At 30.6% G+C, this 16009-nt stretch overlaps 2 protein-coding genes across 3 annotated transcripts in view; both read left to right on the top strand.

Moving 5' to 3' along the window:
• Positions 1–11110: 11110 nt before the first annotated feature.
• LOC106340424 (protein RADIALIS-like 2) lies at positions 11111–12296 on the top strand. Its single transcript, XM_013779302.1, has 2 exons — positions 11111–11445; positions 12042–12296. Exons 1-2 carry the CDS (start codon positions 11168–11170, stop codon positions 12064–12066), a joined length of 303 nt encoding a protein of 100 aa, XP_013634756.1. The 5' UTR covers positions 11111–11167; the 3' UTR covers positions 12067–12296.
• A 3130-nt stretch (positions 12297–15426) lies between these two features.
• The window catches only part of LOC106342539 (acetyl-coenzyme A synthetase, chloroplastic/glyoxysomal), a 5720-nt gene continuing 5137 nt past the window's right edge, over positions 15427–16009 (top strand). Inside the window, exon 1 of one of the 2 annotated variants that reach the window (XM_013781507.1) lies at positions 15427–15511. In XM_013781507.1, the coding sequence (XP_013636961.1) occupies positions 15443–15511 (69 nt within the window). In that variant the 5' untranslated portion in view covers positions 15427–15442. The remainder of the gene's footprint in view (positions 15512–16009) is intronic. The other variant, XM_013781510.1, reaches the window with a different exon arrangement.

Raw genomic sequence — 16009 nt, 5'->3', positions numbered from 1 at the left:
CATCCCTATTCATTATTATATATCGTATACTGTCATCATATAATTAATCGTATTTTATACGTACCATCATATAAGTAATCATATAATTAATAGTATTTTATACGTACCATCATATAAATAATTACATATATCTATCTTATTAAAACTTAATATGAAATATAAAAACCATAATTTGAGTTGGTATTTCAAATTGGGCTTTGTATTGTATTTTTATTATATATATTGACAACATTTTTTTATAATGGTTATTGAAAAATAGTTTAGTAAAAATCCATTTTTGAATATATGTATTATTTTTTAATCAATTTTTGATATAAATCAAATTTAAATTATTATTTTGATTTGAAATATGTGTATAAATTTTAAATTTTGTTTTATGGTTAGTTTAGAAAAGAAAAAGTTTTAGGAAATTAGATTTACCCATTTTCGAATATTTTAAATCTGAGCCAGATAGATAGTTTCTTATAATATGATGGACTTTTAATTTTTCTTAATAACATAAGCCCATTATTTTTTTTCTTAATACTACTATCCTTGTTTTCAAACAAAATTAATTTTTTAAAAGACTACAATTCACGTTTCCAAACACTCCAAATTTTTTTAATAGTCCTATTCAAGTCTCCAAACACTCCAATTTTGTACTTGAGTTTTAATAAGATAGATAATAGATAATATATATTTTTATTTTGATACATATATCTATATATAATAGCAAATCCTTTTTAATCTAACTGATGACATCATCATTTTTTTTATAGGAAAAAAATCAAAATCTATTGGTGAAATTTGTGCCTATGATATAATCTTATGGTTAGGATTTTGTTTAAGAACAGAAGTATGACATACTAGATTCAAAGCGACGTCTTCGTCACACCAAGTCATATCTCTTCAAAGGCGCCCCTTAGTAAATTGCCGGATTTTTCTCATACACCTCATTAATCATCTTAAGAGTGCGTCTTTACAAAATGTTATATATCAAAGAGATTGTATACGTTGTCACATTTATTTGAGGGTTTCTTCCATTCTCTCCTTGCTTCTTATCTCTCTCCCTGGTTTTTTAATCTCTTTTCTTCGTTGCCATCTGTTTCCGATGATGTTCTTCCTCTAACCCTCTCCTTTTAAGACAATTTGACTTTGTATTCTGTCTCTGTTGAGTGTCTGATGAACTTATTGCCCTGTTAAATTTCAGCAGTTTCCGATCTAAATCTCCACAAATACTTTTCCTGATGAGTTTTTGGTGATTTTGCTAACTTTTTGTTTCCAATAAATTCATTTTTTTTTGTTTTACGTTGAGTTACCCCTGTTGAGTTTTCCGATCCATTTCTCTGCAATTACTCAGATTACTGTCTCTGTTAAGTTTCTAATTCTTCCCATTCAGAATATTGATAGAAACCACAATTCAATACAAGTCATTTTGTCTATCATAAAATCTCTTTGTAAAATTTGTAAGATCAGACAAATGTAGTTGTAACTACTAATTGGAGCCATATCAGTTTGAAAGGTGCCTTCTGGCTATTATATGTCATTTAAATTGCACGTGTATACCAACGTTCTCCTGAAGAAAAATGCCAAAGTTGGTGACTGAGTTCCATGTTAACTATGGAGCGCTAACCAGCATGGCCTTTAGGAATGCAAGTTCCTACCATCATGGACTTGGAAAGCTGTCTCATGGAGCTTAGATGAGGAGAAAGCTGTCTCATGTAATTGGAAAGCAATACTGAACCTGCGACATATTGCTGCTCAGTTTATCTACTCAAGACTTGGAAATGGACAACGAGTAAGTGTCTAGTGGGACTCATGGAACTCATTAGGGCCACTCATCATCACATCTGGAAACAGCCACTGTATCAAAAGCTTGTGATCAGAGAAAATGGCTAATACGTGGAGCTCGCTCTGCTGCAGCCGAAGATCTTTAGGTACATCATATAATATCTCTTCCTTCATTGGAGGATGAGTACTGCTGGCTGGTGATTGATATCGAGTACCCCTATTGGGAGGTTCGTAGGGACAGAGAAGACAAGCAGCCATGGACCCAACACGTTTGGTTTAAGGGTGCCGTACCTAGACATGCGTTCAATTTCTGGATTTGTTGCTTTGATCGCCTTCCAACACGAGCGCGGATTGCATCATGGGGTTTACAAACATCACTGTCATGCTGCCTATGTGGCTCTTTTAATGAAACTCGTGACCACCTGCTGCTACGTTGTGAATTCAGTAAGAAATTGTTGAACTTGGCTCTTCGCCGACGTGGACAACCTCAAATCCCTTTCAATACGTGAGATGCTTTCTCGGCTTGGATTTTTCTGAGAGACAATCTCACGCCAAGGAAACTGAATGGGTTAGTCTCTGAAGCTGTGATTTACAGTCTCAGGACAGAATTAAACAGAAGACTCCATGGCGCCAACACGTTAACATTTAACAACAGTAACAATCTTCAAGCCGTTGGGCAGATTCATCAGAAACGGCACCCTTGCAAACCGGAATTGGAAAGTTTTCTGCAACCTGATGCAGGCGTGGCTCACGTACGAGTGATGTCAATCATTTATTTAATCATTGGACTTGGATGGTTAGTAAGGGACAACCAAGGGAAACACTTGGGATCAGGTTTTGCACAACTTGGAAGAGTCTAGTCAGTATTGGAAGGAGAAGCAACCAGTTTCTTATATGCCTTACAGCATGGATTCATGGGTAGAGAAGAGGGTGGTTCGAAGGCGATAATCATTCTCTCTGTACAATAATCAATCAAAAGAAGAATAGAGAATCTCATGTGTGATATTAAACAAAAGTAAAAAGTACAGTATATTATACAAATATTTAAAAATAAAGAAATTTATAAAATCTTATAATTTTATTTACAATAAACATGCTTTTTCCGGCCAAAGGATTTTATTAATAATTTTATTTACCAAAAACATCCTCCTTGAATTTCTAAGATTGTCTATCTAACAATTGAGTATTTTGAAACTTAATAAGGTAAATATTTTAAAACTTTTAAATGATAATATAATTAAAATCTAACTAAATGTGGTGATGTTAATGATAAAATAACACTTTAAAATAACTATAAAATATAATACTTTAGTTATTGCATTAAATTATAAAATATATCTCTAAATTGCAAATTTACATTTAAAACTAATATATTGTAAGTTTTACTTCCATGCATGCCAATACACAAATTTGGTTCTTATTTTCCGGTTAGAATATAGGGGAAATCACTTTTAATTTTTCTTGTATCATCATTCTCTATAGGAGATTTTTTGATTAAATATTTTAGATTAATTTATTTTAAATATGGATTACTTACGTATGTTGTAACGCATATCTCTAAATTGCAAATTTACATTTAAAACTAATATATTATAAGTTTTATTTCCATGCATGCCAATACACAAATTTGGTTCTTATTGTCTGAAAGCTCTCTCGATTATGTAAACAGAAAAAGAAATCAAGCAGCTGACATCCTAACCTTACTCGAAGATCAACAATCAGAGTTTTTAATATTCCTCATGTTTGGTTAATGAAGTTCTTGTATCCCCATTTATGGTTTGAATTAATAAAAGTATTTGTGGTTAAAAAAAAGAAGTTTTGATTAATAAGCTAGCAGTCATCTAAAATATTTATAACACTGAAAAGATAAAATGGTGTTAATAAAAATCGAGAAAACAACTAATGAGATGGGAACATTATTTATAATGATTTGCAAGAAAATTACATATCTGAGAATTTCTTAGTTACATTAAAAAATATTGTAGAATTTTAAAACAATATAGAATTATTGAAAAGGTATTAATCTCACTTTTAATCGACTGTTCCTAATATGGGGTTTCAAAAATAAAACATATTTATTGGATGGTACAAATAAATAAATATTCTTAAAGCTTACAAATTTTTTATTTACATTCAATTTTCAGCAATATATGTTTGGAACAAAATTAACATATTAAAACAAATAGAAGATTGATAATTCAATTTGGAGAGAATGTAGTATTTTCTTAAAAAATTAGTTAAATAATTTCAATAATTAAGAAGCCATTGTAATTATTTAAGATGAAAATTTGTAATTATTTAAGTGTATCATTGCAATCAATGTATTAAAAACAAGACTGGTAATTAAACTGGAAAATTTTTGCGCCATGGGTCAACCACAATTCGACTTGATTTAATTGTGTTCAACCAAAAATTGAGTTAATAATAGAATAAACATATAATTAAATCTTAACATTTTGTTAGTTATCTTCGGTAAATTTACAAACATAGTTAATATTTTTATTTAAAAATTTAATGGAAATAATTATGAAATAAAATTTAAATATAAACCAAATGAATATTAAATATAAAATTAACATTTGATTTCAAATACAAAATCAATATTTTTAACTTTACATATTTATCACAGTGAGTTATGTAAAATTAAAAAAAAAATTGAATATATGTAATAGAAATATAAAAGGTTTTATTTGTAATAGTTATAATAGCTTAAAATAAAAAAACAATTAAAATTGATTTTTGATTATGAATTGTAAATAAACCCAATCTTTTCCACCTGACGCGGATGTGTTTTGGTTCACAGTTTAACCCAATTTGACCGCCGGTTCGATTCGAAATTAAAACACTAATTGCAATTTTTAGATAAACATTTGCAATGGTTTAAATGTTACATTGCAGTCAACATCAAAACACAGTGAAGAAGTCGAGTATATTACTCCAAAAATGATTATAATACGTAGAGAACACACATAAAACTGCAAATTTTAATTGTAACTATTTCCTATTATCCTTATTAATATTAAGGGCAAATCTTTGATGTCTCATTCTGTAAATAGATTTGTGTAGTCTATCTTTGAAAAATGTTATGAAAAAATTTATAACATGGTTAATTTTTTTTTGTTGAAAAAAACATGGTTAATTTTAAACATTGTACTAGAAACAATTTTATTTTGCCTTATTATACGATTATTGTATTTTGTAATACATTAATTTTAGCCTAAATCAGATATCATTTAAAAATTGAAAATGTCATTTTTGTATATTATCATTTTCATGCTAAATATTTATATAATTATCATAATAAATTATATTAAAATTTGATATTATTCCTCCGCGGTACGCGGGGTCTGAATCCTAGTATTAATAATGTGTAACTACAAATAAGCTGAAATTGTTCAATGTATATGTGGTATCTATTTGCCTTTTGATGAGTTCGAATCCTATGATATTCAATTCCATGTTTCATAAACATCATGGATCTGATTTAATTGGGTAACCAAAACAGAACCGATACTTTGCTTAAGTCTAATTATCATGCAGTAGTAATAAAATATCTTTAGCCAAAAGTATATTGGTGGGAATATAATATAAGCATTCGTTTATAAATTTTAGTAATATGGTTCTAAGTTTATTATTTAGATTCTTTTGAGAGTATGTCGTTTGAGAATGTCAAAAAATTATATTACAAATATATAATGCACTAAATACTAGGCCTGAGACTTATTATCTGAAATCTGCTCCGGATCCGCTCCGAAAATAGGATATCCGGGGTGCCCGGATCCGAATCCGGAAAGTAAAATCTTGGATCCGTGCAAACCGAATCTGGATCTGGATATCTTAATTTTTAGGTCCGGATATCCGTATCCGTATTTTTAAAATACATTAAATTTTTAAATTTTATTAATATTTATATTTGATATATTAATATTTATACATGAATTAATCTTATAATATTATATTTTAGTTTTTACAATATTATAAACATATATAAATATATTTATAAATATTTAATTTATGTATTATATTAAAAAATTAGTATTTTTTGTTAAAAAAATTATTTTTAATTATTTTGACGAATCCGGATCCGGATCCAGATATCCGCGGATAATAGAATATCGAGACGGATATCCGAAACCCGGATATCCGGAAACCACGAATCCGGATCCGGATATTAAATCCATAGATCCGAAGACTACTAAATACTCATGTTTTGTTAGATTTTTTTATATATATTTAAAACTTGAATGACAATTTTTTATTAGTAGATAAAAATAGGAGCTTAAATTAATAAAATAAATTAATAAAATCCCCCAATGGCTCTCCAACGGCTCTCTAACGGCTATAATATATCCTCAGAATTCATCGGTTTTTTCCGAGGAATACATTTTTCCTCGGTATTCCATAAGAGTATTCCGACCGATTGATATTTCCTCGGAATTCCGTCGGTATATCCGAGGAATTTGGTTTCCTCGGAATTTCCGAGGAAATTCCTCGGGATATTCCGAGGATTTCATTTTCCGTCGGAATGTCCGTCAGAATACCGCTATTTTCTTGTAGTGTATGTGAACCAAACTGATAAGAAGCCTATTTTTTCTTTGTGGTCTTGGCTTAGTAGAAATCAAGTCTTTGCTGCAAATAAAAAAAATCAACAGAGAACAAAGGTATGATTATAGCTCAGCAACATAATCAAAGTAATAACAGTTATGCACTGCATTGCTTCTAATTTTTATGCAATAAAACAAAAACAATAATATCAGTTTACTGAAAAAAAATCACCAAAACCAACACATATGAACACAGTTCTCTGCTGCTACTAATGCATGCTTCCACTTGCTCTGTCTCAGATGGGTAGAAGATTAGCATCAGTTGTTCTCTTTTTTTTTTTTTGGTTACACAAGCATCAGTTGTTCAAAAGCAAATATTAGCACATTCGTCCGGGTTTAGATATTCTCTCGTTAAACCAATTTAAAGCCTCTGAGCATGGAGATTCTAAGTTCTTTTATTCAAAGATTCCCAAGAGACGACAAAAACATGTAAAGCAAATATCTCCACTGTTATCGGCTACTATGGCCTGTTTAGTGCCTCAACGGGACTGCTCTATATAGATTCTTAGTGATAAAACTTCTTTTGAGTAAAGTTTGTCCGAATCCCAATTTGTAAAGGGATCATTCCTTTGGTGATAATAATATCTCACCACTAGGCTGGAAAATAAATTCCTCAAGTTTGTGTACTGATACTTGAACACACATCTTGAACATGAGCTACAGAAACATCCATTATAGAGGAACCAAGTGATTACTTCATGTTCGGGTTCTCCAAGTTGCTAAAGGAGCAACCACTTGGAGAGGAATAAGAATACTTCTTGTTTTTTTTTGATAGATTTGTGGATAAGGATTCCAAATTTCAACAGGAAATTTGTAGCCCAAAAGAACTCTTGTCTTTTACCTTCCTTTTCATACACATTCCTTGGAAGGTACTCCTGGTAAATTCTCAGCAATGATCACTGGAGCTAGAATTTTTACATAAAAAGATATTAACAATGGAATAAAACCCTGATCAAATCTTTACTGATGTAATTATTCAGAGTGAGAAAGTAAGAAGCAGAATATGCTAGCATCTTGCTCAAAACAACCAACCAGGGTCGGTTTTGAAGAATAGTGACGATGAGAATATCAGTAGTGCTATGCCTACTTGCAAAATTTATTGGCAACTTGCAAACTATTATCTCTGGAATATATTGTGTGACAAAGGCCTCATTATTATTAAGATTCTTTCTCTAGTTTAAAGTTCTCTTTCTCAAGAAGTTTCGCCTCTACCCTGAAACCAAACCATGTCATCTTAGAAACTAAACATCCATACAATAACTTGAAGCATAATATAACGTGGGATAGTTTGGATCACAGAAATAAAGATCTTATAAGGGATTATATTGGCAAAGCAAAGTAAACTATCATAAGGGAAGTCAACTTACGTTTCACCACTTTGACTAAACATGACAAATCAGTGGAGACACTCTGTAAACAAGAAAGATCCAATAAGTAGGGTTCTTATTAGCTTTACTTTACAAAATATGTAAACAATACTTGGGGTCTTCTGAAAACTAACCTGATTCAGTAGTGATAAGATATGTGTATGGTCGTCCATCTTCCATACCACCTGTTTCCGAGAGAGAAAAATCTTGAGACTTCAAACCAATATCAACTATATATTTTGAGTTAAAATCAAACAACAAGTGGATCATTTATGAACAACATGTGTTGCAAAAAAAAAAAAAAAAAAATCTTCAAATCTATAAAGAATAACATAACTCGAAACAAAGTTCTCACTTTCTGAGTTAAAATCCAACAAACAAGTGCACCATTTACGAATTTGTTGTTTTTAGCCAAGTATCTATATTCCTATTGTGCAATGAAACAGTTTGGTCTACGTTAACTTCCTAGTTTCAGGACGTTAATGTATTTGCCCATCCCAGACTTGGATACTTCCAAACATAGTAATTAATTGGCCATTTCAACCAAAAGTGCTGATACTAAGATAACAAAGTATCAAACCACTGTATAATAGTGGATATGTGGATATATCTCACCACCAACAACAACATTTACAGCCTAAAGAAAACTATTAAATCAGAGCAAGGTCAAGACAGCTGTAAATCTTTTGTTACCCCCCATACCCATAGTCAATAATGCAGACACCAAAGAACAGAAAACAATTTGAATATCCACCAAGAAAAGTGATTATTTAACAAGTTAACGACTAAGAATCCACATAAATGATAAAATATAAGACCAAGAAGAAAAACACAGTTACCTAACTTCAAAAAATGGACCCAACCGGCCAAGGAATTAAAAGGTAGGTAAACAATGTTGACCTTTTATTCAACAAGAACAACAAAAGAACACACAAGTATGCCTATAGATTGTACGGGGAAAAAATCCATACAGCTAGATATCTTGATATGTTTTTTTCAGGACTCAGAATCCCGAGGTAAAGCTCTCTGCCCCCACTTTCTTTCAAGAGAACACATGAAAAGCTCCATATATTTTTCGTGTGGATTAGTGCAGATTACAAAGATTTCGATAAGAAGAAATCTTTATAGTCAACGAAAATCATCTGTTAAAAGAGACTTCTCCCTAACTTAAATCCAATAATTATGATTTCCTTTGTTACGGATACCGTTAGCTTTGTGCTGTGTTTAGAGACCAGAATGTTCCAGTAAGAGAATTTTCCAAACTACTCATCACCTAAACTGTTCCTTTTTAATCTAGATAACTAGATTTTGATCGGCTCTTTAAAAGCACATATGTTTATGTTCATTAATTAGAAAGTTTGTTGAGATATTATAGGGCAATTCTCTCAAATAAATATTTTCAAGGTTTTATCACAAAATAGAGTTTAAGAGCTAAAATGACCAAAATAACATTTTTTATTTTGAAAATTTTAAATTTTTTTATTTTTTAAAATTTGAAATCCTATCTCCAAAACCCCACTCCTCAACTCTAAACCCTAAACCCTAAACTCTAAACCTTAAACCTTGAATCTTAAACCCTAAATTCCACCCTTTAACTCTAAATCCTAATGTCTAGATTAATTAACCTTAGGGGTATAAATATATATTTACTTCTTTTGATAAAAAAATTTAAGTCTATTTTGGTCATTTTTATTTTTAAGGTCTACATTTGTGATAAAAACTTTTTTTGGGTCTATCCTAGAGAATTTTTCCATATTATATGTTTTCATTACAACAAACAAACTTTGTAAATTTTATAGTACAATGGTTTTAAAAAAAATTGAACCGAGTAATGTAAATTATAAGTTTTTTCCTTCAATAGACTTTTTCTTTTTGCAATTGAAAGAATGTTTATTTATGGCATAAATGAGATTGTGAAATTTTGAATTTTGATGTGACATTTATAAAAGGATTGTGATACATTTTTGTTGTTAAATATTATATATACATTTCAAAAGCTTTTGTAATCCAAAGTTTCTATGATATAACTAAAAACATTAAGATTAATAAAATTGGAAATAATTTAATTAGTTTGTCATGAATTAGAGTTTGTTGCTAACATGGATTTACAACAAACGTAATGGGCCAAGTTGAATCTGATGTTGTTTTCAAAAGATATTTTTTTTTCTAGGTAAGTTTTTAACTTGAAGAACAATTAAACATTATGTGCAAAATAAGGAAAAGAGAATATATCGGATATTTAATAGAGGATAATATTTAGGGGTGATTAATTTTTCGAATGATTTTGTGATATAGGAAATATTAATAAATGTTGAAATTCTATTGGGTAGTAAATACTGCGAAACGATTGGTTCATTTTATGGCTGAAATTAATAAGTTGTTTTATGAAAAAATATGGCACTGACATAACTTGTAAATAACATACTCCCTCCGTATCCTTCCGTATCCTTTTAAGTGATGTTTAATAATTTTTTATTTTGTTTCATAATAAGTGATGTTCTCATAATTCTAGATAAAATTTAATGTCATTTGAAACTTGTGATCAATTACAAAATACTACATTTTTTTCTTATTGGTTGAATTGGTTGTATTTAATGTTATTTTATATGATCAAGATAAATTACATAAAATTTTGTATTTTTTTAATATTTGTGCAAAAACCTTAAACATCACTTAAAGTGATACAAACAGAGTAACAATTCAAGGGTATAATCCTATTAAATATTCTGCTTTAATAGTATTGATGTTTAACAATTTTTATTTTGTTTCATAATAAGTGATATTCTCATAATTATAGATAAAATTTAATGTCATTTGAAACTTGTGATCAATTACAAAATACTATTTTTTCTTATTGGTTGAATTGGTTGTATTTAATGTTATTTTATATGATCAAGATAAATTACATAAAATTTTGTATTTTTTTAATATTTGTGCAAAAACCTTAAACATCACTTAAAGTGATACAAACAGAGTAACAATTCAAGGGTATAATCCTATTAAATATTCTGTATTAATATCATTATAACACATTGGGAAAGAAAAGTAAATGTATTAATTACAACATTTATAGAAAAGATTTCTCTACCGAGCATCATATGCCAAATGTGGATGGAAATAATCACTTTAAAACGTAATCTTTGGGGGTGATTAGTTTGGGATCTTTGATGCTGATCTCCACGATTTTTGCTCAATATTCTTTTCAAGATTAGTTATGCGTTTCCTATGGAGACAAAGACCTAAAGTTAATTTTGTTTTGGCAAAGATATCTTAGCCAACTGGCACTATACCCCACTTCGATCCCTCCTCCAAACACATCTCTTTATAAAGAGCAAGAACTCTTCGACATCTGTACCCACATCATTTCCTCATTATATTATTACTACTACAAAGAAAACATCAACTTTATATACACTCTTTTTCACAATGGCATCAAACTCAATGTCTGCTTATGGATCTGGCTCATGGACTGTTAAGCAGAGCAAAGCCTTTGAGAGTGCTCTAGCAACCTATGACCAGGACTCCCCTGACCGTTGGTACAATGTCGCTAGAGCTGTTGGTGGGACAACACCAGATGAAGCTAAGAGACAATACGAGCTTCTCGTACGTGACATAGAAAGCATTGAGAATGGGCACGTGGCATTCCCTAACTACAAGACTAATGGAGGCAGCACTAAGGGCAGGCTGCGTGATGAGGACAAAAGGTACCATTTCTATTTCAATCTAATTAGACACAATTTGTGATAATTACAGGTAATCCAGTTTGTTTATATCCATAATATATAGGCTACTTCTATGTTCCATTTTAAAGATAATTGTATAGACAAATTATATTCCTATGCCATGGCAATATATTAGACCAAATCAAACTTAAAAGGAAAAGGGCATGTCTGTTTCAGCATAAGGCTTTTTACTTTACAAAGATTCTCTGACTTCTGATACTAAGCAATATGAGTCTCTAAATCTGCCAAGTGTTTTCTTCTCAGGCTTTGTTACAACCAAACTAAAAGCACCCACATATGCACTAAATATGCCTATAATCATTCCTTGTTGCTTTAGCTAGTATCTTATATGAACTGATTCCCACATATTGCCCAAGAAACATCCAAAAATAATATCTAATATACTAAATGTTTTGTATTCACAAACAGAGCTTAAGATAATAAGATTTAGAACCGGAGATTTCTACCATAAATTACAATATTTCTCTTATATTGGAGGATGATTCTTTGACATGAAAACTAACAAAATCAACTAGATTCAGAAGCTAAATGTCTAAACAATTTTGTTTGTTTGGCAGGATGAGAAGCATGAAGCTGCAGTGAAAGAAAAAGCAACAGAACCTATAAACTATGGTATGATGATGGTCAAGAATAAAAGAGAAACACGTAGAAAGATGTGTTAGTCAACTTTAAGCATGTTTGTATTGCTCTTTCCCACAAGCTTACAATCTACTACTAGTATGTCGAGGTGTAAAACAAAAAAAAGCCCTAGAGTTAATTAACCAAATATATTCTAGGGTTCTTCTTAATGAAAAAAAATCCAATTGTCTGAATCAATTACAAAAAATGGTGATCATAGAGTAAGGGATAATTCAAAGGATTCAGAAGAACCCACGTCGAGAAGGAATCAATAAACCAATCTGAATCAAATGGTTCTTTTTTTGTAATGAATACTATTTACGGAGAATCCCAAAAATGGAAAGCATATCAAGAAGAAGAAGTTCTCTCGAAAGTCGAACCCAGTATGTGTCTAATGGTTCTTCCTTCTTAATGGAAAGATCCATTGCCAATTATGCGAAATGAAGAAGAATTCACGTCGATTACAAAAAAAAACAATTGGGCAGGAAAATGGAAATCTGATACTTGTAAAAGTGTGGCTTACACAATGCAGACATACCGTACCGTACGTATACGAATGTTTGCTCCGTACGAATACGATATACCGGATTTGTGCGTATCGTATCTCGAGGCTACCACTCTATGCTTTCTGTAGAATACAGTTAATATATATATATAATATTTATAGTTGATATTTTCGTTACTCAAGTTAAAACAATTTTAATAAATTGTTCATGTTTTAGTATATTTTACAAAAAAAGTATTTCAGTTTTTATTCGTTAATAGTAAATATCTTGTACATAATAATATAACTATTCATCTTTTATAGTTTAACGAAATATAATTTTATTAGAAACTTGGTAACATTTTATATGTGATCCTTTTCTCTGTGTATTGCATCTTAAAATATTTGAAGATTAGCCTTGACTCAAACATATTAGCCTGTTAAATTTATCTAGAAACAACTAACTGTCTGGAGATTTTTGTTCCAAAGCTTTTTTTCAGTTCCATAATATTTTTCTCATCAACAAATGTCTTTAACCACATTAGAATCTATATAGTTATTTAATATTTAATTTATTTATAGTTTTGCAACAAAATAATAAAAATCAAATTTATTTCTGGCTTTAATTTTTTTAATGAAAAAATCAGTTGATTTTCCAATTAAATCACTATTACTTGAATTTTAATAATTTTTGGAGGATTAGCTTTGTTTTCATCTTGTTGTAGATGTTTTTTTATCTAAGGAAATCATTATCTAAAGTCAATTTTTTTATATATTTATCTTTTTGTTTTATTTTTAGGTAATTCGGGTCGTCTGTGCTCGAATACCCAACTAATCCTGAAGACCATGAGACAGAGTGACAAACCATATAAATACTTTATATTCCCACATGTGTGCAGTTTATCTAAGTGGTAGGTTTCAAATCCGGGGTGTTTTACCTGGCACATTTTCAAACCTGTAACCCGACCACGTCCATTATGTTCATTCTAAATTATACCTGATTATATATAAAAGAGATCATTGCATTAATTTTTTTAAAAAAATCTTATAATATTGTAGTAATTTTTTTATTAGTATAGGAACTTATACATAATTTTCTTATCAAATAATACTAATGCATTGGGGATAAGCTTTATATGTCTCATTGTGGCACGGGTGTAAGTTACTTGATTCAGAGAACAACTAGATTTCTCTTGCCTGGCATCCTTTTTGTGTGTGTGTGTTTTTTGTTTTTGTCGGATCTGCATAACCACGTAGATTATTTGTTGTTCCAATCATACAAACCGCTACAAAACGTTTTAAACACCTCCGAACCTCTTAAAATCAAAAGTTGGTTCCAGCTAGCGTTTGCGATTGCAACTAGATAAATAAATATAAAATTATTTTTAAAATTTTAAAATAGAAATAGTATAAAAATATATATATACACATTTTATATATTAATTTAAATTCACAAAGAGTATCATAAGTAAACATAATATTATTATAAATCATATTAATAATCATTATATTTTATCACAATAGCTTGTTTTATATTTTTATAATGTTATAATATGCTAATATTAATAATTTATTATTAAACCGCTGCAATATCTCATAATCAACCAGTTACAAATATCCCGTAAATGCAATAATTTTTAAACATTGTGCCAGTCGTACAAAACGCTTAATAACGCTTGGAACCGCAATCTGCATCCGCAAACTCCCGCATCCACAACCGCAAACTTCCGCAACTGCAACCGTTGCGTTTGAACGAGTCGGCCCTAATTAGAAGAGAGCTAAAGTAGAATTTTGCCAACCCACTTGGTCCACTTGAAAATTTGATTCGTTATCTAATCCCAAATCACAGATTTTGAAGCTAATCACGAAAGTATCCTCGCCATTTTTCCATACATCTGCGTCGTCATCTAGTCAATTTTTTTGTCTTGCTTACATTTGGTGCATTAGATTAAAATAGTTGCAAGAGTTTACAAATCTGTAGAAAGTATAAACTCTAGTAGACAATTTAAGTGAAGATCAGATGAGTGGCCCCAGAGAATTCTTCGGGGCCCAGTAGAGAGAATTGGCTTGTAAAGGCCCAATAGGTTTGGGTTGTGTAAAATTGATAGCGCAGTAGTCTTGAAAACGTTGTCGCAGAAAGATGGAAAGCTCCGGAAGTATACTTGTCGGAGAAGGCCCATCTAGTCAAATTACATAAGCTAATTACGAAAGTATCCTTGCCTCCCAAGCTCTGAAGAAGGTTTACCCAAATCTCTCCTCAAAAGTTTGGCATGTGATCCGAGCGACTAGAAAAAAACGGTTCGGATCAGGTACATGTAATGTCATTTACCCCAATGAATCTTGTTGTGGAGGAATTGCGGATTTTAGATCCGACACGAACCGAATCCGAGAAGTATCCGAAATATCTGAAGCTTCTAATATATATTAGGTATAAGGTGTTTTGATATATAATTTTGGTATTACAGATATTTTTTTAAGTTTTGAATTCGGGTTTTTAGGTATAGTTTTGGGTTTCAAGTAAAATTTTAGATTTTCAAAAATATAATTCGGATAATCATATAAACTTTTTACGTATTTTCGAGTTTTGGATCAGATTATGGATAATTTTTTTAGTATTTTTGGATATTTGAATATTTTCAGATATTTTTTTGGGTTTAGATATTTTTTTTGGATTTTGGGTATTTTTCGGGTCCTAACTAGCCGAAGCCGACCCGAAACTTTTAGAAACAAAAAATAATTGATATTAACGTTTCTAAACAAGGGGACCCGAATCGACCTAAACCCAACAAATTCTAATTACTCTATTGGATGGATCCTAATATCTAAGATCCGAGACGTCCCAACCCAACTACCAAAATGCCCAAGCCTACTGAGAATCCTGATCCCAATCATTCATCTTCTCTATGGGTTCTGATCTCCTTCTTTGTAAGTCTTCATCCTTTTTCGATTTCCAGTTTTTGTATAAGATGCATAAATCTGTCGATCTAGGGCTTCTTCGATAGATGTTCGGATGATTCCGGAACGATCGATTTCCTCGTATGCACCTCCGTTATTGTTTTTTTTCTCACTTGCTTTGTTTTTCTTACCTGAACTGTGGTATCTCAAGCCGCTACAATTTAACACCTTTTTGATGATTATATATGCCTTCAGGATCTCTTTGATTCGTAATTTCTCGTTATGAGAAAAGTACTTATTTATTTATATAATGAACTTGAATACACCATCAACAAGAACTTTCATGGGATAGATCGAAGCAAACATACATGTTCTAAAATGTTTTGGTTTGTCAATTTGTAATAGAGTATGCAATTGATTTTTACTATATGAATGCATACATGCATTTCCGGAAACGAATATTGTATAAATCCGAACAAGATAAAATAGACAAATGCAAATTAGATAAGAAAAGAATCCAAGCTTCTT

The sequence above is a fragment of the Brassica oleracea genome, chromosome C4, assembly GCF_000695525.1.
Source record: "Brassica oleracea var. oleracea cultivar TO1000 chromosome C4, BOL, whole genome shotgun sequence".
Taxonomy (NCBI): domain Eukaryota; kingdom Viridiplantae; phylum Streptophyta; class Magnoliopsida; order Brassicales; family Brassicaceae; genus Brassica; species Brassica oleracea.
This window is presented reverse-complemented; position numbering and strand designations above follow the sequence as displayed.

Coding starts and splice junctions, on each gene's coding strand:
- LOC106340424 (XM_013779302.1), top strand. CDS start 11,168: ATGGCATCAAACTCAATGTCTGCTTATGGATCTGGCTCATGGACTGTT. Junction 11,446..12,041: donor CTGCGTGATGAGGACAAAAG/GTACCATTTCTA, acceptor TTTGTTTGGCAG/GATGAGAAGCATGAAGCTGC.